At 48.6% G+C, this 24,791-nt stretch overlaps 2 protein-coding genes across 6 annotated transcripts in view; both read left to right on the top strand.

Moving 5' to 3' along the window:
• The first annotated feature begins 230 nt into the window (after positions 1–230).
• Positions 231–21,968, top strand: PUSL1 (pseudouridine synthase like 1). 2 transcript variants are annotated; one of them, XM_042032110.1, is made up of 8 exons: positions 231–361; positions 1,682–1,739; positions 7,089–7,276; positions 12,355–12,444; positions 14,842–15,009; positions 18,035–18,089; positions 20,742–20,904; positions 21,852–21,968. In XM_042032110.1, exons 1-8 carry the CDS (start codon positions 303–305, stop codon positions 21,902–21,904), a joined length of 834 nt encoding a protein of 277 aa, XP_041888044.1. In that variant the 5' UTR covers positions 231–302; the 3' UTR covers positions 21,905–21,968. The 2 variants fall into 2 exon arrangements, with proteins under 2 accessions (XP_041888044.1, XP_041888043.1); XM_042032109.1 differs by having other exon boundaries at positions 12,295–12,444.
• A 40-nt stretch (positions 21,969–22,008) lies between these two features.
• The window catches only part of LOC121666500 (lysophosphatidic acid receptor 6-like), a 7,757-nt gene continuing 4,974 nt past the window's right edge, over positions 22,009–24,791 (top strand). For 2 of the 4 annotated variants that reach the window (XM_042032105.1, XM_042032106.1), the window contains exons 1-2: positions 22,009–22,097; positions 23,314–23,417. The gene's annotated coding sequence lies outside the window, so the exon portion shown is untranslated. Of the gene's footprint in view, positions 22,098–22,124; positions 23,418–24,791 lie in introns of those variants that run through there. The other 2 variants (XM_042032108.1, XM_042032107.1) reach the window with 2 other exon arrangements.

The following is a 24,791-nucleotide window of genomic DNA, read 5'->3' as shown; positions in this document are numbered from 1 at the left end:
CCACCGTGTTGCAGGCAGCACAGCTGGAGAGCTGAGGAGCACCCGAGGTGAATCACAGGTTTCCAGAGGGGTTTGATGTACGCACAACATCCCAGAACCCATCAGCACATCCCCAGCTCCCGTGAACACATCCCAGACCTCCAGCAGCCCCCGTGAACACATCCCAGACCTCCAGCAGCCCGTCCCGGTGCCTCCGTGCCCCCCCGTGCCGGCGGCGGCGGAAGCGGCGGTGCCGGCCGGGGGAAGGGGCGGTGCTGCCCGGCCGCTCCGTGCCGGGGTCGGTGCCGGGATCCCGACCAGCCATGGTCGGTGCCCCTGTCCGGTACCTGGTGTTCTTTCAGTACTTTGGCACCAGGTACAGGTACGTGCCCCGCTGGCCCCGAGCCACGTGCGGGAGCGGGGCAGCGCCCGGGGCGGCCCCGGAGAGCTGCGGAGGGGTGGGAGAGAGCGGCGGTGGGGAGAGCTGGGGTTGGGGATAGAGTTTGGGAGAGCAGAGTTTGGGGAAAAATGGATGAGAACAGTGTTTGAGGAAAGCAGAGTTTGGGATGGCAGAATTTGGAGAGACCAGAGTTTGGGAGGGCAGAGTTTGGGGGAAAAATGGATGAGAACAGTGTTTGGGGCGAGCAGAGTATGGGTAGGGCAGAGTTTGGGGAGGAAGGGATGAGAGCGGAGTTTGGGATGGCAGAATTTAGAGAGCAGAGTTTGGGGGGAGCAGGGTTTGGGGAGGAATGGATGAGAACAGTGTCCAGGTGAGGGATGGATCCCTTGCTGAGCAGGTGAGAGCAGGCAGGGAGCTGGACTCTGCTTCCTGCTGCCCACGGAAGTGTGAGGGCAGGAGATGCATAAAATCAGCAAGGATGAAAGACAGGAAAGGACAGAGAAGAAGGGAGATTTCCCTCAGGCTGGGGGCAGGAGGACAGAGCACCGTGTTTGCTGTGATGGAGGTGGTTTGTGGTGCCCCAGAGATGCAGGGGAAGCGATCTGTGGGCTGTGCTCCCTGAGGCTGGATTTCCCCAGGCCTCACAAACATCCCACGGGCAGATTTGTGCCTCTTCCCATTCCCAGGTGTGGGGGAGGACTCGTGCAGTCCCAGCTGATGGAATTGTGCCCATCTTGAGGATGTCATAGCACAGCCCCAGCCTGTGCCAAACCCCCCAGTTCTTGCGCTGGGTCACTGTGGGGTCTGACCTAAATTACTCTGAGTAGTTTGGGTTTAGCCCCAGGACATTTCTCAGCCCTTCAGCAGCTTGTGGGACTGCAGTGGCTTCTGTGGCAGAGCAGGAAGCTCATCACAAACTGTCCTTGTGGCCTTTTAGTCCATTTATGACATTCACAAGTCCTGGCCTGCAACTGGCAACCAGCTGCTGGCCCTCAAATAGTTTTATCTCAAACTAATTTAATTTGTCTGCCTTATTCTCCTGTCAGCCTCTGTCTCAAGGGCCGGTCCAGAGAGGAACATTTGAAGGATAATTTTTATTTCCAACCTCCCTTCTTGAAAATAGCCACTGCATCAGCTTTCCTGCCCATTCCTCAGTGCTTGGTCCCTGCAAGTTCTGTGGGATGATCCAGGTTTTCCCATAGCAAACAGTGCCCTAGGAAGTCCTGGATGTGTTGGTGGGCTCTGCGCCAAGTCCCTGAATGCTGATACACATCAATAAATAGTGTTTGTTTTGCTCTGCAGTGGGGTTATGGAGACCAAGAGTGATCAGGCCCTGGTTGGAGTCCAGAATTATTTGGAGGTAGGTCCTTGCTAATCCCAGTTGTCGGGAAAATGAAGCTTTTAGGGTCACATTGTTCAGCTGCAGAAATTATAAGGGGTCAATATTACTTTGAGATACCCAAATAAAACTGGCAGAGTGTTAAACACTGTAAAGTTCAAAACAAAATACTTTAAATGGGATCATCATACAGATTCTGACCCTAAAAAGATGTGAACCCTTCAATGAGACTTAATTGAGCCCAGAACTGACTCTGAGAGCCCTGCTCGGGTGCTGGCCCACCTGAGCTTTGTTAAGACTTGTGACTTTACCTCCCTTGTCCTTAAAACTGCCGCAGTTGTGCTTCATGTCCAATTCCTTTATGGATTTAACAACTGGAGGCTGTCTGCTCCCAGGAGAGGATGTCCCTGACAGAGGTTTCCAGAACAAAGCACAGCAGGATGTCCATTGTTTCAGGCTGCTTCCATTTTTTTTGGAGTTCTAATACACCAGGGGGGGAAAAAAGTTATGATCCTGTTATCCCTGCACTGCTCCCAGGGATTCCCTAGGACCTGGGGATGGCTGTGAGGATCTCAGTGCTGTTTGGGCTGGCAGTGAGTATAAAAAACCCCCTGTTACACCCAGGAGCAGAAAATGGGTCACTTGTGTGGGGTGAGTGCTCAGCACACCTGAGCATGGTAATCCAATTGGGAATTTAAATTGTTGATTAATTACAAGCTGCTGTGGGGCTGCTGCTGAATCTGGTGCAGGGCAGGAATCAAAAGGAAGCTGGATTATTTCTCTTGTCTTGGAAGTATTGTGGAGTTCAAAATGAAGCTTGTGCCTGTTTGGAAGATGAGAGGTTGTCAAAGAGCTGATTTCTGCAGGTCAAACCACACCTGGGCATTAATTTTGTCGCTCAGTCCTCATTTGTGGTCATTCTGTCTGACCCCAGTCACCAATTGCAGCACTTTGGGACACCCTGCTCTGCATTAGCTGCAACCCTGGTGGTGTGAAGGACAGAGCAGCCTTGGTGTCCCACCCATGTGACATGGCCAGGACATCCCCACGCTCCGTGAGGCTGAGAATTCCTGGTGCTCTTGCTCAGAAAGAAAGTGTGAGGAATTCTGGCTTAAATCAGAGTTCTCAGGGTGTATTTATGTGGCTTCCTGCCTGAGAATGTTGTAGAGAAAGTGCCTAAATATTGTGCAGACCCTGAAAGAAGAGCCCAAAAGGATTTTTTATCCCATTTATCTCATCCTCTGAGCCATGCAGGGCCTCAGGCTCTGGACTTGGGGTGAGCCCAGCAGTTGTTCTGCATTATCCCAGTGATGTCTGAACAGGCAGATGGGGTGGGTGGGTGATGAGAGGAGAAAAGAAGAAGAGAAAAAGACAAACATGAGCTTATTTGGTGTTGTCTTTTCACAGCATCAGCACTTTGCAGGCCAGCTCGGTGCTTTCATGTGGTGGTATTGATGCTGGGCACTGCTGTGTCTATTGGAACCACATGGGAAGCCTTAAAGCAGCTTTAATAGAAAACTTCTGGAGCCTGCAGGAATTTCTCTTCCTTCCTCCTTTTCTCTGCAGCCTTGAACTTCACTGCCTTCCCCAAAGCTAGGAAGGCAACTGAAGGGCAAAATTAAAGCTGTAATGAGATCCTCATTGTGTTCTGAGGATGTTCAGCCATTTGTTTGCAGTGCCAAATAACCTGGGAGGTGCAGATTCTGTATTTCAGCAGCTGCCTCGTGGAAATTGGAATGGGCTGGTTGGTTTGTGAGTGTTTGTGCTGGGGGAAAGTCGCTGGGCTGGGGCTGAACAGATCTGTTTGTAACCCTGGGTCACTGTCAAGCTTTTGAAGTCCTTGGTGCTGCTCTGTGACAGAGCTCTGGGACTGTCCAGAGGAAATGGAGCCTTGTTTTAGTTCAGAGATACTTGTAGGAGCTTTTTGTGTCTCTTTGAGGGGGGTGAGCTTTGCTGGCAACACTTTATTTCTTGGGGACAAGTCTTGGAGCACTTGGAAGCCCAACTTGGGCTTGTTGAGCCCAAAGCAAATTCCAGGCCTTGTTTCCCCACATGGGGAGGTTGGAGCCCTGGGATTTGGCTCCCTCCAGTTATTCATGGAAACTTTTAACGTCCAGGACTTCAGGCTCTGTCTCAGTTCTTACAAATGTCTCTGCTGTAAAGGAAATTTCACCTTTTGCTGAGGGAAGTGACTGTTGCTTGTGGTAAAAATCACCTGCTGGGATCGACAGAGTTCCCTTCCTTCTCAGGCCTGCCTGGAACCATCTCCCATTTCCCATTTTGCTGGGGAATGCTGCCCAAACTCATCTTCCCCTCACAAAACCCTGTTTTGGCCAGCAGCCTTGTGCTAAGGGCAGATATTATTCCTCATGAAAGGAAGAGGGAGTAGGAGAGGAGAGAAGGGAGAAACAGCAGCTCCTTACTATGCAAGGCAGCTCTGGTACAACCTCCTTCCCCCCATCCTTAAAAAAAAGAGCAAGGAATTCAAACAGACAAAGGGAACTGTCATCTTCAGCCTCTGTTTTGATAATAATTTCAGTGACGTCGGAGATCGCTTTGGAAACCTTCTCTTCTAACAAAATCCACATTCTCAGTGTATCCTTCCTGGCTTTCACTTCAGTTTTATCTATCCAACTGAAAATGAGCTGGGTTTTTAATTAGTTTCAGCTGACATAGCACCCAGTGAGTCAGGGAGGCTGTGATGACTTGCAACCAGGAGCTTGCATGTTATTAATTATTAGAACACTGTAATTAATAAATTGTGCAGCTCCCTGGCAGGGAAATGCACTCCCTGTATCTGAGGCCATTCCAAAGGATGAAACCATGACCAATCCAGCTGCTGGGAAAGAGGAATTAACTTTTCCAAAACATTCCCAATGCCTGTAGAGGTCAAAATCTTGAGGATTTTTTGTTTGTTTGTTTAATTTAGACTTCAGGAGGAGAAATGGCTGAACTTTTGCTCCCCTGCCATGGGTGGTGTTCATCAGCAGGCCTGTTCTTCCTCCTGCCCCTCTAGCATGAGAGGAAAACTGAGCTGTGAGCAATAATATCCATCTGGAATGTGGATCCATATCATCCTGGCAGCCAGCAGTGGAAATTCCAGCATAATTCAAACTATGGAAGCGCTCAGTGAACAAAACCTGTTAGGGGACAGAGCAGCTAAATGCAATTAATGCTTTCCCCTGCATCCCTGGCGTGTCTGAGGGATAAACTCGCACCCTGGGATGTTGCTGTGTGGAAAAATTTGGGATAAATGCAAGTGTGGCTCAGTGAGAGGCCTCCAGCAGGTGCCAAAGCCAAGACTTCAGTGTTTCTAGCACCTGCTAAAGAGAAAAATATTTACATGTCCTGTGGCTTAAAGGAGGGAGCAGAGAGCTGTGAGCTCTGAGCATACACAGCTCCTTTATCCCTTTATCTTCTTCATTTCTTTTTAGCTGGCTGAAGTGCTCAACTCCTGCTTCAGTTCCCCCCTGGGAACCCACAGATGATCCCAAACAGGATGGGGATCTGGATTAACAGCACTGAAGCCTTTGGAGTTCCTCAGATGAAAGCCCTGCCTGTTTTAGGGGCTTGTTTTTACTGCAAGGGCAGGAAAAACTGGTCCCTATCCAAGCAATTCCTGCATGTAAATAAATCATGCACCTTTTTTGAAATTCAGGGTGGGGGATATTAAGAGATTAAAGTGCACAGGAACCAGAGGAGGAGACCTTCAGCTGCTCAAAGGACTTTGGATGCACAGATAGAAGACATTTGCATAGGTGAAGGGGTCATTTCTTAGCTGCCTGCAAAGAGAAGTTCAGCAGTTCAGAAATTCTCTTTCGGGAGAATCTATCCCCTCCTGACGAAATGAAATTAAAAATTAAACTTGAAGCTGGAGGCAGCAGTTGGTAGAACATTTTCAGTGTATTTTTGTGTATCAGTGCATTTCCACAAAGCTTTCAGGTTCACAGACTGGGATTTGGTGTTGATGGTGGTCACATTCCTCCTTTGGATGCTCAGAAAGGTGGGAAAAAGCTGCTGGAGAAGGGCAGCTGTGAAAATCCCATTTGTGGAAGGTGTCACCCAATCCTGCACCTTTGTGGATTTGCTGGCTGAGCTGAGCAGGGGAAATAACCAGATCTACTTGGGATTCTGCTCCTCTTTTCCTCTCCAGTCTGGTTTCCAGTGGAGAAATCCAGTGTTCTGATTATTCAGCTTGGTTCCTGATTATCCAGATGGAGATGGGATGCACTGTGGGATCCAAAGCAGCGCTGCATCCAAGCCTGTAGCCAAAAAAATGAGGATGTTTTCCATGTTATCTCCTGTTCTCTCTCTTAACTCTTGTTTCCACTGGCTGGTTTTTGTCTGGTGAGGAAGGAGGGGGAGAAGAGGGTGGAGAGAGGGAGGGAGGAGCCTGTGAAACCCGAACATCTTTGGAGCAACTTTGCTCTTAAAAATCAACTTCTGCTCTCAGACAAATTGCTGAGGCACAGGCCAAGGTCTGCTGCAGGAAACTTTCATTTCTGTCTGCTCCTCTCTTCATTTATCACTGCTTGAGGGTGATAAATAAAGATTTCTCCCTGTTAATTGTGACCACATGTGAGCTCCAAATGGAAGGATTAGGAAGGGGAAAAGCAGTTCAGTTCTGTTTCCCAGGCCTCCCCCTGCAGCTTGGTTACATTTTTCTCTGCCTCCCTGTGCATTTTCATGGAACATTTCTGAGAGCTCGGAATCCTGACTGCTCCAACAGGAGTCTGGAAGGTATTTGTGAGTCAGCAATTTGAATTTTATTGGGTCTTGTAGCCAATTAAAATCCAATGAAAACCACTGGGTTCGGTGCTCGGGAGTGGGGATGGGAAGGAGAAGGAAATTTCGAGTCATTCTTCTGGTTTTCTGCCTTCTTTTGTGGTTTTTCACTCTTTCAGATGTTTCACTTATTCCCTGGAGTGATTTTCACTGGATTTTCTGTCTGAGAGCCTGGGATTTGGGTTGAAATGGGCTGAAATGGGTGATTCTCTGTCTTCTCCCCCCCTCATCCAACGACACAAAGCAGAGGGTAAAGAGATGAATATTTTTAACTTTATTTTGTGCTCTTAAGGAAGCTCACATGATACAAAGCAGAGGATAGAGAGATGAATAGTTTTGACTTTATTTTGTACACCCAGGAAAGCTCTTGTGGCATTTTGGATGTTGTGTGTGAGGTGATTTCAGAGTAAAAGCTGAGAAACCACTGATTTTCAGAGAAATCCCCCAAACAGGCTCCTCTCCATCACTTCTTTTCAGCCCACAGCAACTCCAAACTCCTCTGGGAGCCACAAAGAGGTGTGGTCAGCCAGGAGGAGGATGTTTTTCCTGAAGTTTTGCTGAATTCCTCCTTCTTTTGGGTTCCAGAAGGCGGCACAGAACCTGAGGCCCAGCGTTCCCATCAAGTTCCACATCTCCAGCCGGACGGACTCCGGCGTCCACGCGCTGGCCAACGCCGCCCACCTGGACATCCAGAGGGCTCCAGGGAAGGCAGCTTTCAGTGGGAAGCAACTTGTCCAGGGGCTGAACTATCACCTCAAGCCTGAGCCCATCTGGTGAGTCAGTGGAGAGGCAAAAATCCTTTATTTTGGATTTTTTGGGGGAAGGAGGAGGTGCAACAATGAGCTCCCACCTTCACCTGTGGGATGTATTTTTTTCCCCTGTTTTCTGTTGGGAAATCACTCTCTTGAACTTGTGTGTTTCTGCTGCTGGCCTGGTGCTTTAAAATCAACTTTGTGCCACCACTGTTGCTGTGGGATCAGCTGCTGGCACCCCTAAAAAAGAGGAGTTGTGGCAGTTCAGTGTCACCACACAAGGGTTGGATCCCCTGGGCTGCCACGAGTGTGACAGCTCTCAGTTATTGCTCCTTGGGGAATTGATTCTGCATCAGACCCAGGAAATGATGGTGAAAGCAGCAGTTTCTGCCAGGAGTGTGCCTCGGTCACAGAAATAATCACCCCACCTTGTGAAGGTTTCAAAAGATGGGTGGAATTTCACCTTCTTTGCTTTTCTTCCCGAGGTCTCTGTCAGGTGTAACTTTGTGTGTCCTTCCCCATAGGTGCATTTTTATGGTTCAAGTGTAGATTGAGTGAAAAACTTGGGATTTTTGGGTTAAAAGCCGAATCTGGGCTGTTGTGAGAAGAGCAGCATGACTGGGAAATCCACTCCCTGCTTTATTTCCTAATCTGTCCTTTGTGAAACAAGGCCTGGTGCAAACGCTGACAGAGCAAGGCCTGGGGTTTGGAGCCTGACATCGGCCTTGCATCTCCTCTTGGCTTTCCCAGGGAAGATTCCAGTTCTCCAGAGCTTGGGGAACCCCAAATCCAGCTCTAAACATGCAGGGGCTCCAATAGTTTGGGGTCTGAGGGAGGGAGGGGTGGATGAAGGTGTTGCTCTTTCCCAGGAATGACGAAACCCCTGCCTGCAGGTGCTGTGGTGCTGTGTCCCTGGCTCCAGACCTTCTCCTGAGCCCATAAGAATCAGGGATGGGCTGCAGGGATCAGCTGCTGGGCCATTCCTGGGTGATACAAGGAGCAGGAGCAGGAGCAGGGACTCTGCTGTGTCATGTCCAGAGGGCACAGTGGCTCCAGGGCACAAATTCCTGGTGGCCAGGAGTGTGGTGAGGCACTGCTGGCCTGGCATTTGCTGCTCTGGGAGGGATGTTGTGACTGGGATCCCACTCAAGGAATTGTTTGGTGCCTGTGGCTCTCCTGGCCTCGGGATGGGGTTTCCCAGTGTTTTCCTGCAGCGTTTCTGGAGCTGTGTGTCAGTGGTGCTTTGCATTTATTTAAATGCAGTTTGATCCCTGGGATCTGCAGTGCGGCAGCAGCTGCATTCCCTCACCTCCAGGCAAGCACCAGGGGAGCCAGCAGAGGCTGAGGGGGAAGAGGAAGTGAAATCCCTGGAATGTGAGCTCAGGAAGGCGCTGGGAGAGCCTCATATCTGCAGGCACAAAGTTCCTGTTCGTTATCTTGTTTTATCTGACCTCTTTCCCTGATGTTTGCAGTTCCTTTGGCAGTCCCCTGATGGCTCTGAGGACATCATGAGGCCACCGTGGCTTTTCCCTTTGATCCTGGCAATCTCCTGGCTGTCCATGTTAGCTCTGGTGTTGCTGGAGGACCCTCCTGGGCTGTTTTGGGTGCGTGAGCTCAGTTTAAGGGCAGGGAGAGGTGGCTCTTACACTGCTGGAGCTTGATCTAGAGCGTGGCTGCTGTAGGAAATGCAGCAATGCCAGCCCCCAGAGAGCCATCAGGGAATTTTCTCTGCTCCTTCGCCACCTTCTTTGCAAAAATTTGCAGAGTTGGTCAAGTCTTAAAGCAAAGTGGGTGCCTGAAAGAAAAGCAAGCTCTAATTTCCCTGCTTTTCCAACACAGCCCACAGGCAGGCCCTGCATCCCAAACCTGAGGTGGGATATGAGCGTGATAACAGAGGATTGATGCTTTGGCACTTCCAAATCCAGTTTCTCTTCAAGCAGCAGCTCAGTTCCTCTGCAGTGAGAGGCCACAGAGCAAATCTCCCTCTCTCAAGCTGTGAGTTCCTGTCCCTTGACAGCTTTCACCTTCCCTGACATGGGTGGAAAGACTCCAAAGCAGCTGCTGTGGGGTGGGGCTGGAGGCAATTTTTTCCACAATTAAAAAAAAAAAAAATAAAAAATCTTGAAATAGAATTTGTGCAGGGTTTTTTGGTTGTTCATTTTGTTCAGACTGAAAACCAGGTCAGGGCCTGGAAGTCCAAACCCCTTTCAGGATGTTGTAGCAGTCCCAGGGGGCATGGAGTTGGGTCAGAGTTCTGATTTCCTTCCTTGAAACAGTTTGGGAGCTGATTTTGCAGGCAGAAGGTGCCACTGCTGTGAGCAGTTTGTTCTGTGTCACCAACCCCTGAGTCTCAGGCCATCTTCCCTGAATTTAGGCCTGGAATTAAGTCGTGTTGTCAAGTTTTAATGGCAAAAGTTGTCATGGAGAGCTAAAAGTGCTGATGGGTGGAGAGACAGGTCCGTAATCACAGCCAGGTTTGTGATACCTGCACTGACCAGTCCTGCTCTGAGCCAGGGAGCATCTCCAGAATGAGCCAGGAGTAGGATCTCAGGTGGGGAAAGTTCTGTTTCACTCTGAGGTCTGGCAGGTACCTTTGAGGAGGTGATACCTTCTGATAGGATGCAGCCCTGCTCAGTCTATCAGTCCAGCTTTTCCTTCTCCCCAAGGCTGAACCTTCCCAAAATTGCTTCATCTTCTTCCCATTAGGCAGAGGTGACAGGCCTGAGCCTGCACGTCCTCATCCTTCATCCCTCCCTCTGGAAAAATCCCTGTGCCAGGAGCAGGAATTCTTTGCTCATGCTGAAGAGAAAACTCAGAACTTTGATGTGGTTGCAAGCAGGGGCTGAAGGAGAGAGGGATCTTTGTGGGAACACATTGTTGTGGATGGAGCTTGGAAGGGAAACAGGATTCCAGGCTGGCTGAGTGTGCCATGAGCCACAAATCCCTCTCTGTGGCCTGATGGTCTCTCCTACCACTGCTCTGTCTCTTAAAATTGCAGAACACATCTGAAAGGATCCTGTCCCCCAAGAATCAGGGAGTATTTGAGAGCTGGAGTCATTTTAGGAGGACTTTGCTGTCCTTGAAGGAGGACTGGCAGTGTAGGAGTCTCACACCTCCTGTTTCTGGTTTTGTAACCACACAATAAAAGTTGTCTGAGTGACAAGGAGAGCTGGGATTCCTCCCACCTCCTGCAAGCTGGGTTTTTGATTCTGTTTTCAGTGGAGAGGGCAGGATGATCTTTGTCTCATAAAATCCATTTCTAGTTAAATGTCTTGGAGTTTTTTTCCCTTTGACCTCTGAAATGCAGGCTCTGTTGGAAAGGTAAAAAATGCCACAGGTCTTTATTTCCCATCATTCACCCGTTTTTTAAAAATGGGATCTCAGCAAGGCCTGAAATGCAGCTGCTGGAATAAATTCTGGTCAAACATTCCTGGCTAAAAGGAACAATTGCAACAGGAATTATGTGAGCAGAAATAGGCTCCTCTGAAAGACTCTTCCTAAAAGGATGGTTATTTAATAAAAACCACCCAAGTGTTAACAGAAGAAGCTCGAGACAGATTGTGTGCTTGTGGAGGCATGCAGACAGAGGGAAATAAATGTAATAATTTTATTATTGTGTTTAGAGGAGGCTGGAGGTCCTGGCTTCAAACCCCACTGCAGGCCTGGAGGATGGAGTTTGCATTTCTCCTGATGGTTTACAGCAGCAGAGCCATTCCTGGGCTTGTTATTGCAAATCTTTGTGGCTCAGCTTTAATTTCTCCCTCTGTGGTCTGAGCCAGGGGAGGGCTGTGAGCCAGAGGCGCTTGAGCTGGCAAAAATCCCCAGAGCACCAACCGTTTTTAAAGTAAATAAAGACATTTGTGGTCCCAAATCTATCCTGTTTTTTTGGCTGCCCTGGCTCCCTTCTCCTCGCTGAATTCCAAAGGCAGGAAGGCAAAACAGCAGGAGAAAAACTCCCTTCTAAGGAGAGGTCTCCTCTGAAGCAGCACCTGCAGGGGTTGTGGCTCAGTGCAGGGACTCCCTGCTGGCTTTTTCCTGCAGGATGGGGAGCACCAGAACTTTGGGATGAGGGAGAGTCACATCCAGTGCGCGACAACACTTTGGGAGAGGTGCAGGAACTCGGGGAAGCTCTGTTTCCTTCCTTGACAGGGAGAATTTTGTCTGACAGCCTCTGTGCCCTCCTTGCCGCCTCCCAGGCTGTGTGTGGTGGCAATTTTTGGGCTGGAGAAACAGGGCACTTCCTCCCTGTTAGCTGTAGAAGAAAACAGAGAAGTTCAGCTGCTTGGGAAGCTCCTCCTTGCCTTGCCTGGGGTCAGTGGGAGATGTGCAGGGGAAGAGCTTTTGGGACTGTCCCTGTGGAATGAGAGGGTTCCCACGGAGCATTCTGCTGGATTCACTCACACCCCACCTTGCTGATGCTGGGATTCACGTGGATTTTCCTGGCTGCACAAAGTCCTGGAGGTCCTGAGGGGAGGTGGGAGGGAAGTGACCACCTTTGCACCATCTCCATGTGCTGCAGGAGCTGCCTTTGGGGGTGAACAGAGGGGGGCTGTTCTTGGGGGGTCCTTCCCTCTCAGTTTGGGATCTGCAAAAGCAGAGGGGGAAGTGTCCCAAGGTGCTGGGTCACCCTCAGGAGAGATGTTTCCTCAGGCACTGTGGTGACAGGACACAGGGAATGGCTTCCCACTGACAGAGAGTGGCTTTAGATGGGAGACTGGGAAGGAATTCTTCCCTGGGAGGGTGGGAAGGCCCTGGAATGGATTTCCCAGGGAGGCTGTGGCTGCCCCATCCCTGAAAGTGTCCAAGGTTGGGTTGGAGCACCCTGGGACAGTGGAAAGTGTCCCTGCCCGTGGCAGGGGGTGGCACTGGATGATCTTTAATGTCCTTCCACCCAAAAATTCCACAATTCTGTGATATTCCATCAATCCTAAGCGTGGTTTCTCACATTCCAGTTCCCATCTGTGTGGCGACAACGGGAAAGTTTTTGGATTCGAGTGTGGCACCTGTGTCCCTCTCACCCTGTCCCCTCTGTCCCACAGCATCCTCAGTGCCCAGAGAGTGCCCAGCACCTTCCACGCCCGTTTCTGTGCCCTCTCCAGGACCTACATCTACCGGCTGCTGCTGGGCTGTGCCCACTATTCCCAAATCCCCGTGTTCGAGCGGGATCTGTGCTGGGCTCCTGCAGGAGGGTGAGTCAGTCTCCCTGGGGAGAGACCTCAGCAACTCTCTGGAAGGAAAATCAGGGAATTGGGGGGTGGGGGAGGGAGAAAAGGGGGATCAGGGGGGATTTTGTGGCTCTGCACAACTCCCTGACAGGAGGGAACAGCCCCAGGTGGGGCTCTGGGACAGGGAACAGGGCCAGGATGAGAGGGAACAGCCTCAGTTGCTCCAGGAGAGGTTTAAGTTGGAGATCAGGAGGAATTTCTCCATGGAAAGGGTTGTTAAACATGGGAATTGCTGCCCTGGAGGTGTCCCAGGAACACTCAGAGCTCTGGGCTGGGGACAGGGTGAGGATCAGGCACAGCTTGAGCTCTGATCCTGGAGGGGTTTTCCAACCTCAGGGATTCGATGGCAGGCTTGGCTTTTGTGGGGGACGGGGAGGGGATAATTCCCACTTGTAAGACCTCGTTCCCTGTTCATGTTGACAGGATTTCAAGGAGGAAATTCCTGGAGTTCCATTCCCTCAGAGCTGCCACTTCCAGCTCTTTCCCACTGTTTCACCTGGCTCTGCTGAAATCTCCAGGGGGGAGCCCAGCAGGGATTTTTGTGTCCCTGTCCATGGGAGGGATGAGCATTTTCCTTAGGTTTCCTTAGTTTGCCCATCCTGCTGTGCTGCAGAGATGAAATCAGAGTTTCAGGTGTGACTCCACACCTAAAATGGGGGGGAAAAAGCAGACTCAGAGTTCTTTTATCATTCATTTCCCCCAAAATCTCCTCTGCCATGCCCTGAGGGATTTGTGTGTTTGAAAAAGAGCCAATGGCTGTGACAACCCTACAAAAACAAACCAGGGTATCTGAATATTCACTTCTTTTCTTGGAGTAACCACCCAGACACAACAGATCAAGGAAGGGAAGCAAAACAAACCCAGTGCTATTAAAAAAAAAGTCAGATTTTATGGCTCGATAAACAGAAGGTGAGGGGGGGAAAAAAAAAGCAAACAAACCCCAGAAATTAATTTGTTATTGTCCTTTTAGTTTATGTTGTAGTGAGATAAAGATAAATTCAAGGAACCTGGGGTTTTGTAGGCATTATAAAAAGTTGTGGTCAGTCCATCACCACTATTGGGATAACAATTGTGGGGCATGGAAAAAATCATTTCAGCTGTCTGAGGAGTGAAGATGACAAGGCCTGACTTTAAACTGCTGACTTTCTTCCCTGTGGGCTGTGGAAGGGAAAAATAAATATGAACTGGCAGAATGTGAATAAACATGAAATGTGCACAACATGCCTTAATCTCAGGCTTTAGGAAGCAGCATTTAATTGAGTCCAGACACTGCAAAATTCACATTAAACTCCTGTAGGTGTCTGGATTTCCAGTTAGGAACCATCAATGTGGATTCTGGAATTCAGGGTATTTTTTTCCAGGTTGTTTTTCCTGGAAAAAAATGGAATGATGCTGGAAAATCTCATCTTGGTTTTTTCGTTTTTTTTGGGTTTCCTTGTGTGTGTTGGGTTTTTGGTTTTTTTTTTAATTTTTTTTGGGTTGGTTTTTTTGAGGGGTTGGGGTGGATTTTGGGGTTTTTCTGTTGTTGCTGTTTGGTTGGTTTTGGGGTTTTTTTTGAGTTTTTGTTGGTTGGTTGGTTTGGTTTTTTTGTTTTGGTTTTATGTATGTTTTTTGGGGACTTTTTGTTTTTTTTTTTTTGTTTTCTTCAGAAACATTTTGATTTCTGGTCAAACCTAAAAAACCTAAGCCAGGGCTCAGGTGTATCTGCTGAGGCTTCTCTTAGGAGGAGAAATTTGCAAAAATACACTAAAAAAAAAAGCAAATCCATCAGTAAATCTGCCTAAATTCCTTTGCTGAAGTGTACTTTGAGCAGAGCTAAATATTTCAAACGAAGAAATCTGCAGGACATCAGAAATTCTGAGTTTTACCCTTGGCCCTTCCTTCCGCATCTGCACCAGTTTCATCTCTCACTCATCCCATTCCTGCTCCTTCCTGATTCCACCTTTTTGCCTGCTGCAAATCCAAAGGTTGGGGAACCACCACAAGGTTTGATATTTTGATTTTTATTCTTACCTGGCAGCATCTTTTTGAATTTATCAGCTGCAGACACTGCAGAGCATTTCGGTTCTCGTGCTGCAGCCAGGATTTGGGGCAGAGTGACTGGAGCAGGGCTGTTCTGGGAAGCACAGCAGGATAAAAGTTTGGGAAGAGCTTTGGGTCTTGAATTCCAGCAGACATCAGGTCATTTTGGCCTCTCTGTTTGTGGTTTGGGCCATTCCGAGCTGGAAAATGCATTTCAATGTGGAATTTGTGGGCTGGGGTTTAAGCCTGGCTTAATTCATTGGGCTTTGAGCCTGGCTTAATTATTGGGCTTTGAGCCCTTTCCAACCTCCTGGTCCCACCTGCTGTGTTTGATTCCAGCCCCTTGGACATCTCTGCAATGAGGGAGGCAGCAAAATTCCTGCTGGGAACCCATGACTTCAGCACCTTCCGCTCGCTCAGCTCCGAGACCCCTTTCCGGTGCCCTGTCAGGACCTTGCTCCAGCTGGAAATCCAACCTGCTCCTGGATTCCTGTCCCACCACAACAGGTGAGAGCCCAGCACTCAGCTTTGGCCTGCAGAGCTGCTTCCTGAGGGTTTTTTGGTTTTGGGAAATGATTTCCTGCTTGCCCCGTGCTGAGGGTTCCGCTGAGGGACGGCTTGGACAGGACCTTTCTCCCGCTCTCCTCGCCACTATCCTGAGGGAAAAAGATCAGTTTGGTTTTTTTGGTTTGGTTTTTTGGTGTGTTTTTTGGGGATTTGGGGGGGCAGGGAAGCTGCTCCAGCTGTTTGGACATGGAAAAGCCGGATGTGACAAGCTTGAGTGTGGAATTTGGCAGGCAGCAGTTCCTGTGAGGTGTTTTTGTTGCGTTTACACTCATTTTGGTGGCTAAAAACCACCTCTGCCAAGGGATTGGGGTTTGGTTTTTTTTCCTCCTCTGCCTAAAAGTTGGGAATAGAGGGAAAAACACTCAGCCAAGGCCTGGGTCAGTGCTGCAGGTCCCACCCAGTTCACACCAGTAACTCCCACTGCCTTCCCAGGGGATGTTGGTGAAGGGAAATCCAATATTCCTCAGTCGTTACATAAACAAAAGAGAGTTGAGGATCAGGTTCTTTCAGGGCCAGGTCTTGCAAGTATTGAAATTAAGTGGCTGAATTAAGCAGAAACTGGAGTTTTTTCCCAGAAAGATCATGGATATTTATCACCTGAACATGATTTTTGCTTTCCTGATGCCTTCTCTCTCTGTTGTGTCTCAGCTTGAAAGCAAACCTGTCTCAAACTGCATTTTTGTGCTTTTTAATTGGGGAAAAAACCCCTTTTTTTGGGGAGTTTTCCCAAGGATCCTCTATTAAATTTGGACATTTGTGAGATGGAACAGCAAGAGCCATGCTCCAAAACCTCAAACCTCAAAAGTGGTTTGCAAACACCGCTCCTTTCCCCAGTTTTGCCGTTTTTCAGCTCAAAACTGGACAGAATTTGGAAAAACACAGAGATCTGTGTGCCCTGAGTTCTCCTGGTCTTTCAGTTCCTCCCAGCTCCTTCCATCTTTTCCAATTCCTGCTTTTCCTGCTCGTGTTGGTGCCAAAGCACAGCAGTGATTTAGGTCATTTCAGTAATCCATGGGCAGGTGGAAATGTTTCCCTGTTTCTTGGAGCTAAAAACCACCATTCCCATGGGAAAAGGGTGACACAGGGGGCAGGGAAATTCCTCATCCACAGGATTTTTTTTGTCCTTCAGAAAGTGGCAGAGCCCTGAGCTCCCCTGGAAATCACCTTGTGGAGATGCCCTGGGAGCCCCTTTGGACCTTCAAATCCAGCCCAGTTGGCTCCTCTGAGATTTAAAACACGTTTTAATTCCTCAATTTTAATGGAAAATAGGGGAAATTACCATTCTTTGCATAACTTGCTGCACAAACCCATCCCACACGAGGCCAGGAACAGCTCAGAGAGAGGAAGCAACCCTAAAAAAAAATGGGAATAAACCCACCGAGCTCCTTCCTGCTGGGATATTTTTGGTTTTGGTGACACATGAAGCCAAACCTGTGGTTTATAATGAGTCATTTTTATAATATATTGATATAAGTTCACTTAATGAATGTTTAGGCTGAAGGGGATGGCATTTAACTCTCTTAGAATACTTTAGTAATAACCACAGTCCTGAGTTTTCTGATTTAAAGGGAAAAAAATTGTAGGGTTTGGGGCTTTGTGTCAGACTTAAATGTTGTGAGGGCTCTTTTGTTCCTTTGTTTATTCAGGGTTTGGGGTTTTTTTTAATTCCAGTGTCCTGGTTCCTTTTAATCTGTACAAATTTCCCATTTGCAGTGATGGGGCTCAGGGTTTATTTGCCCATTTTGCAAATAAAACCAGCAAAAATCCCTCAAATACTTCGATTTTTATCAAATACTTTGATTTTTTTTTTCACTGCAGGAGGAGAATGAACTGTTCCTAAAGGGTTGGGGACAGTGGGAAAAGCTCATAAATAGAATTTTAAACTTTTTTTTTATTTTCAGCCTAATCTAAGGAGGTTTATTTTCTGTCCCAGAGGAGGAATCACAGAAGGACAAACCACGGTTTTGTCACATAAAGCAGCTTTTCTTCCCAGCTCTTCCCTTCCTTTCTGAATTGACCACTGTGAAATGTGAAAACCATTCCTCCCATCCACCCCAGTTGCTGAGCAACGCTGGAAGTGGAGTGGAGTGTCCCAAAAATGCTTTGGAATGCTCAGGATGTGCCCACTCCGTCACCTGGCTTGGGGCAGGACATCTTTTATTCCCTGCAAGGTGCTGGGTTCTGCTGCCAACTGGGAAAAAAACACAGCTGGGATTTTTTTAATCCACGAGATTAACAGGAAAAATGACATTTCCCACTTGAAAGAAAGGGGTTTGTTCTCTTTGAAAGCCTCCAGAATATTTTTCCTAAGGATTTTGACTCTTTTTGTGGAGCTTAGTAGATTTTAAGGCAACAGGGGCAGGAAAATCTGGGATAAAGGAGGTGGAGAGAGGGGAAATTTGGCCCTTTTTGGGAAAAAAAAGTCTTTTTATCCCAACACCAGCTCTGAGTTGAGCCTTGGCTGTGGTGTGTGGGGCATTTGATGGGATGGAAGTGGTGGAAACTCCTCATGGCCTGGCACAAAGTGGGATCTGGGGGCAGCAGCTGCCAACATTCACACCAGGGATGGCCAAAATCAGGGATTTATCTGTAAATCTGGCAAAAAACCAGCTCCCTACACTGATTTTTCAGTGTCTCTCTCATTGTTCCCTTTATTAAAGTGAATTCTAAGTAGGATGGAATTTTGGGATGCAGGCACTGCTCATTCCTGGCCTGTTTGGACCTCTCTGATGTGTGATCCCTCGATTTGTTTGGGGTTTTTTTATATATTTAATGTGAATATCAGATTTTCTTTCACCTGTAGGAAGGAATTGTGTCCCAGAAAAGGAGCTCTCGGGTGTCCCAGGTGCTGGTTCAGCTTAATTGGGGCAGTGCAGGTTAATTACTCACATTCACCTGTGACTTGTGGGTAAAAGAACCACTTGAAATTTGATTTAAATGCCTTTTTTTGGGCTTTTTTTTTTAGGGGACTGGAGTTCTGGGAGGTGAAATTCAAGAGCAGATCCTTCCTTTACCGACAGGTACTGCCTGGAGCTGCTGCAAGACCCAAATTTTGGTGCTGCCACTCTAAAGTTTGATTATTTTAGCAATGTTCCAGCTGTGTGACACCCACAGGGAGCTGGTATTAGCAGGATGAGGATCTGGGCTCTTCATTTGATCCATTAAAACCAAAATCTCCTAGATTTGTGTCTAAAACCCTCACAAAACCGTGTGGGAGGATGAAAGAAGTTTTGTTTTCCACAATCTCTGTCCCTTGCAGTGGTAAAACTTCTTTTTAGTGTTCTTGCTCTGCTCAGTGGCTCTGGGCCCAGGAAAAGCTGCCTGGAATTTCACTTCCTGGCTTTTTTTGGGAAGGGCTGATCGAGCTGTGCTGCACAAACTGCAGGAATTCTCCCCTCTGCCACAAAACTCTCCCCTGGATTCTCTTGGGAAGAATTCCTGTGGGGGTTTGCTGTGCCCTCAGCTCTTCCCAAACTGAGGAATCATTCCCAGCTCTCCTGGCCTTGGAGCAGGGAAAGGGGTTTGGGGTTTTTTTGGAGGAGAAGGAGGTGTTTTGTGGGAACAGCAAGCAGCTATTTTTTAATTCTGTTTTCATTCTGTTTTGATGTTTTGACAACCCAAATTTGTGGGTTTTTATCCCGTGCCAAGCAAGGCTCTGGCAGGGGAGCAAGGGGAGGACAGCAAATCTGAGGAGGGATGGATGGGCAGGGATTTGGTGACAAGAAAATATTGCTGGGAACCATTTAGAGCATGGAAAGGGCAAAATTAGAAGGGAAATGTTAATTAGTGACACCGCAGAGGGAGCAGGTACCCCCAGTCCTCACCTCAGGTGCCTCACAAGGGACACTGGGGTAGCAATGGGATTTGAACACCTCAGCCTCATCCATCCCAAATGGGGAGACCACACAGGGGAACCCCTGATCTCACCTCAGCCTGGGGGTTTTTATTGGACAAAAAGGTGAAACCACCCCAAAAGCTGAGCCATGGGTATTTTTTGCTGAAGTGGGGAGGCACCAAGCCCGTGGATATTTGGGATGAGTGCCATGAATCTGCTTTTTCCTGGCTAATTTCCAGTGTGGAGACATTGAAGCTGAAGTCGTGGCATGCAATGACCTCTAGTGAGGGTGGATAAAATAACAGAGGAGGAGGATTTGAGCTGCTCTGGGCACTCCAAGATCCCAGAATTTTGTAACACCTTGGCTTGTTGGATCTTTTTAAAGTGATTAACACAAGCAGGTTGCTCAGTGGGCTTTGGTTTATTCTTTTTTAAATGTTAAAGGGTCACAAACTCAGCCCAGGGATTCATTCCAGCACTGCAGTGAGGATTTTGGAGAGTCTGGAAAGGTCATGAATGGAATGAATGTTTGTTTAGTCCAGATGAGGGATGGATGTGGTCACCACACAGGGAGAGCTGGGGGTGGAAAATTGGAGGGGGAGAATTGAAAATGAATTGGGGATGGGGAATTGGGGGGGCGAGAATTGGAGGGGAAGAATTGAAAATGAATTGGGGGGGAGAATTGGAGGGGAGGAATTGGAGGGGGGGAATTGGGGATGGAGAATTGAAAATGAATTGGGGATGGAGAATTGGAGGGGAAGAATTGGAGGGGAAGAATTGAAAATGAATTGGGGATAGGGAATTGGAGGGGGAGAATTGAAAATGAATTGGGGATGGGGAATTGGAGGGGGAGAATTGAAAATGAATTGGGGATAGGGAATTGGAGGGGGAGAATTAGAAATGGAGAATTAGAGACAAAGACCCACATTTGGGGTGCAGGTGGCACTGGCAGTCCCAAGTGCTGGCCCTCAGGCAGCAGCTCCTGAGGATCCAGGAGGGGTTTTTTGAGGCAGGAGGATGCTGAGCAGTGAGAGGTGTTTGTGCAGGAGGTGGGCACCGAGTGTGAGAGCTCTGCCCACCCAGCAGGCCTGGAATTGCTGCGTGTGGAGGGCGGGAGGGGAAGCTGGGACAGCAGAGGGGTGTGAAATGGTGAAATCCCAGATTGCTGGTGGGCTGCCCTTCTTGGGGGATTATTTTTTTCCCCTCTTTTTTGGCTGAGAGAAAAGACAAACAAAGCCGAGCTCCCACACAGTCCCCAGCTGAAATCAGCACTGCTGCTGTGTGAGGAGCCTGCAGGGAGCACAGGAGCTGCCTCAGTGCTGCTGTTCCTGAAACAAAACCCACCCTGAGCTCAGCTCCTTCCCACAGGTGAGACAGAACTTGCTCCAAGGCAGTTCATTGCAGCTGGAGGTGATTTACAGACCTTGTGAGTGTCTTCAGCTGTAGAGAGGGAATAATTAAAGGAAATGGGGTCATTTTGCTGTTTATTTTCCCTTTCCACCAGCTCTGGTCAGTAGAAGATGCCACTGCACATTGCAGGCAGGCTGAGAATGTCACCCCAGCCCTGCAGTCCCTGCTGGAAGGGGAAAACCAGCTTTTCTTGCAGATTTTGGGGTGTCTGGGGGCGGCTAAGGGGCTAAAATGCTCCCTGGATGAGGTGTTGGATGCCAAAGGCACACCAGGAGCAGCCAGGACTGTGATGGGCGAGTCCAGGCTGTGACTGGGGCACTTCAGACCTAAAACAAGGGTCAAGGCTGATTCTTTGCTGATTCAAAACAGCATTTCCTCCTCAATATTCCAAGGGCAGCTCCCAGACTGTGTCCTGTGGTTTCCCCAGGTCCGGAGGATGGTCGGGGCTCTGGTTGCTGTGGGCCAGGGGAAGTTGTCCCCTCAGGACATCCAGGAGCTGCTGGAGGTGAAGGATGCCCGGGCTTTCCCCCCTCATGCCATGGCCCCACCCTCGGGGCTCTTCCTGAAATCCGTGGAGTACAGCCAGGCAGGTGGGTGGAAGCAGGGAATGGCTTTTCTGGGAATCAGATCCGAGGGAGCAGCGACGCCCCTGAGCTGTGCTGGCACCCCCAGAGAGCTGGGAGGGACCCTAAAAATCATCCAGTAAAGATCACAGCGAAGGTGAGGGATTGGAGAGGTGTTTGCAGCAGCTGATGTGGAAAACCAGGGAATTCTCCCCTCTGGCTTGCAGGTTAATGAGAGGGAATTTTCTTGTTAATGACTTTGAATGATGCTTCAAATTCTTGTCCTGTCCCAGGGCATGCCTAGAACCCAAATCTCCTGTGGGATCTGCAGCTGCAGTTCTGTTCCCTCACTTCTCCCATGGAATTTAGGAGGCTGCAGGGCAGAGCAGAGCATCCTTTTGTTTATATGAATGTAAAAATTCTCTTCCTTTAACAGCAGCAACCAGTCCTGGCCAGGTTGGACAGGACTTAGAGCAACCTGGGATAGTGGAAGTGTCCCTGCCCATGGCAGGGCTGGAATGAGATGGGATTTAAGGTCCCTCCTAACCCAGACTTTTCCATGATGAACCATTGGAGTTTTTTAGCCTAAAAAAGCGGGGCAGATTTGCAGAAATAGCAAATGGAAGTTGGACATCCCTGATAGGGACAGCAGGAGCTCAAACTGCAAGGATTGAGCTGCCTGTGGATCATCCAGAGCCCAGGAAATGGGGATACAAAGCACTTTTCACCACCCTCAGAGCTTCCCCAGGCTCAGCAGGCATCCAGGTGGGATGGAGGAAGCCAGAAGGGAAAGGGAAGGAACAAAGAGCAGTGCAGGGAGCTGGAATTCAGCTCTGAGCTCGGCCCACAAAGGCAGCTGCTGGTTTTGTCCCTCTCCTCGCCAGGGGGAAGTGAAGCAGATCTCGAGTGCTTTTGGGTGGTTTCAGAGCCATCTCTTCCCCTAAATCAATGTTTTCTTTTTCCTCTCCCCTCAGATCTGGCTGCTCCGAGTGCCCCAGCAGAAGAGGAGCTCTGTGGGCTGAGCTGAAAGGACTCTTGTGGCTGTGGGGTGGAGGTTGGCCAAGTGATCTCAATAAAAACCATTGACTGTGGCTGCAGGAGCTGCCTGGCCTTTGTCACTGCCAGGGGAGAAGGAAGAACAATTTTGTGCTGCTCTCTTTCTTCTGGCTTCTCTCTGAGGTTCTGCTGCCTGCCTCAGGAGGAGGAAGGAGTGGGGCTGGGTATTTTTCATATTTTGGGGTGTTTTTTCCTGCTGTGGGGGGTGTGGGAGGAAGGCAGGCTGAGAGAGAGGAGAAAATGCAGCATTTCCTCTCCTCCCTTTGTGAGCTGCTTTTGTTTGATGAGGGATTTGCAGAAACAGCCTTTGGAAGTGCTCAGGTTTTTCCTCTCCCCATCTCCCAGCAGCTTTTACTTCATCCTTCAGCTCCTCGTGGTGCTGTCACTCTCTCAGGGCAGGGAGCAGGGAACTCATATTTGTCTTTATTTTATTTTAACCACTCAGCTCTGCCTGCTTGCCCAGGCTGTAAAATAAACATTGGGCAACTTGTGGGTTTTTTCCTCAGCAATGACACCAGAATCTCTGCGTGTTTTGGTTAGAAAATGACTGGAAGAATGGCAGGAATACAGAAAAGATGAAAATGTCGAGTTCTGAAGTGAAACCCTCCTGCAGTGGAAGCATTTGGGGAGTCTGGGACCTCCAGAGCAATCTCCCCTCTGTGAGGGAAAAAACTGCAGAGACAGAGTTGGTCAGAGCTCCTGAGGGCCCCAAAATTCCCAGGTTTTGTGCTGGAGGGAGCAGCAGCTCTTCCTGACCTCTCTGAGGGCCACCCTGGATTTGGGATGGGGATCAAGTGAGTGACCCTGGCAGAGGACTCGGGGATGGCCCAAATCTGGGGGTCAGTGGTGCCTGTCCCAGGCAGCAATTTTGCCTCACACCTCCTTTGGACAGGGAAGGAAGGGTAGAGGAGATTCCTGGCTCCCCTTGGAGTTCTTTATTCCCTCAGGGAATAATTCCCAGCACTGCTTTGGAGGAGTCCTGGTCTCTGCCATGGAGAGCTGGAGCTGTTTGAGGTCTGTTTGTGCTCCCTGCTCCAGCCTTGCTGGATCAGCACAGGGAATCAGGGATTTTCCAGCTGTTCCAAACCTTAATGTGTGTTTCCAGCCAGGAATTTGCCTGAAAGATGGACTAGCAGCATTCCCTGGCTCTCCCTCCCTTTGAGGGAAGTGGGAATGCAGCTCCAGGCCCAGCTGGGAGTGGGTCAGGGATGGTTCCAGGGGGACAGGAGGGGATCTGGGCTGCCTTTGGGTGGGATTTTTGTGCTTCCCTCGTGCAGGGGATTTTTGGGGAGCACCAAAGCCCCACTGGAGCTCCACCCCCCAGTTTTTGGGGGACGTCTCAGTGACAGCTCTTGGTGGCTTCCTGTGGTTTCTCTGCAGAGCAGCAGTGACAGATTCCCCGAGCAGCTGAGCAGAGACCTCACAGCTCTGGGGGGACTTTGGAGAGGCCCCTCCTGCAGCTCCTGCACCAGACCTGAGCTCTGGTAAGTCCAGTTTCTATCTGAATTTATTATTTTAGTTTTCACAGGGCATAGAAATAATCATATTCATCCTGTTTGGGTGTTCGTCAAGCTGCAGGCTCAGGTGTCTCCCCTTTCTAACAGCCACGGTGCAGAAATATCTGAAACTGAGGTTTATGTACTTGTTTCTCAACTTCTGGCCCAATAAAAACCCAAATTTAGTGGCTGAGCATTTGCCCAGGCAGGAGTTAAGTAGTAAATTACCTGGTAAACTCTGCAAAAAGAACTATTGAGGGGTTTTATTTTGGTTTTTTGCATCCCAGAGCAGCTGTTAAAAATAATCTAAAGGCACTGAATGAAAGGAGATGCTCCCTCAGCAGAGAATTCCTGCACAAACTCCAAGTCCAAGTAGTTTTTATGTCCTTCATTAATACTCATTATCAGGGGGATTTTTCCATTCTTTTCCTGTTTATTTTGTGGCATTACTGGGTCTCTTCAGTTGATTCAATTTGGGCACCCTTTCCATGGGGAAATGGTTTGAAAGTGATGCTTTAAAATCAGGAAAAAAACCCCCAAATTTATCAAAGTTCAGAGACTCAACCTGGGGTTTACATGGAAAAACTGAATAATTTCATGAACTCCAAATGCAGTGGGAATTTTGATGCTTTTCTGTGTGCTTGGAAATGAAATTAATGCCCAGAAACCGGAGTTCAGGGGGGCCCAGAAAAACCCACCCAGAACCGAAACCAACAAAACAATTCTGGGGAAGCAAAAGTGAATTTGGAATTTGGTCTGAGCCCATATTTGAAAAATGGCAGAGAAGTCTGTCCCCTCTCAGGATGGAAGGTGTGAAGGGGGATCCTGTTAGAGGGGAGGGATTTGGGGCATTTATCTGGTGAGGAGCAGGAGCTTGTGAGGATTTCACCCCTCCCCAGCTCTCTCTGAACCCGCACCAGCCGGGTGCTCAGGGCCAAAACTCTTGAGATGAAGAACATTTCAACTCCTAAATTCATCTCTCAGCCATGGTTTGGTGTTAATTTTGCTCTGTGTTTACAACCCCTTTGCTATTGGGTGCAAAACCTGTGTAAGATCCCTGTGTTTGCCTGCTTAAAATGAAACCAATTTTTTGGTCTCTTTTCACATGGTTTTATCACGGTTTTTTGTCTATTTTCTTATGGTTTTGGTCTCTTTTCTCATTTTTTTCTCATTTTTTTGTCTCTTTTCTCATTTTTATCTCTGGTTTTTGTTTCTTTTCTCATTTTTTTCTCATGTTTTTTGGCTCTTATGTTCTTTTCTCATGGTTTTTGTCTCTTTTCTCATTTTTTTTCTCATGTTTTTTGTCTCTTCTCATTTTTTTTCTCATGTTTTTTGTCTCTTCTCATTTTTTTCTCATGTTTT

This window comes from Corvus kubaryi, unplaced genomic scaffold, assembly GCF_017639235.1.
Source record: "Corvus kubaryi isolate FWS band 111438036 unplaced genomic scaffold, C.kubaryi_AGA036_p1.0 37352, whole genome shotgun sequence".
Taxonomy (NCBI): domain Eukaryota; kingdom Metazoa; phylum Chordata; class Aves; order Passeriformes; family Corvidae; genus Corvus; species Corvus kubaryi.
This window is presented reverse-complemented; position numbering and strand designations above follow the sequence as displayed.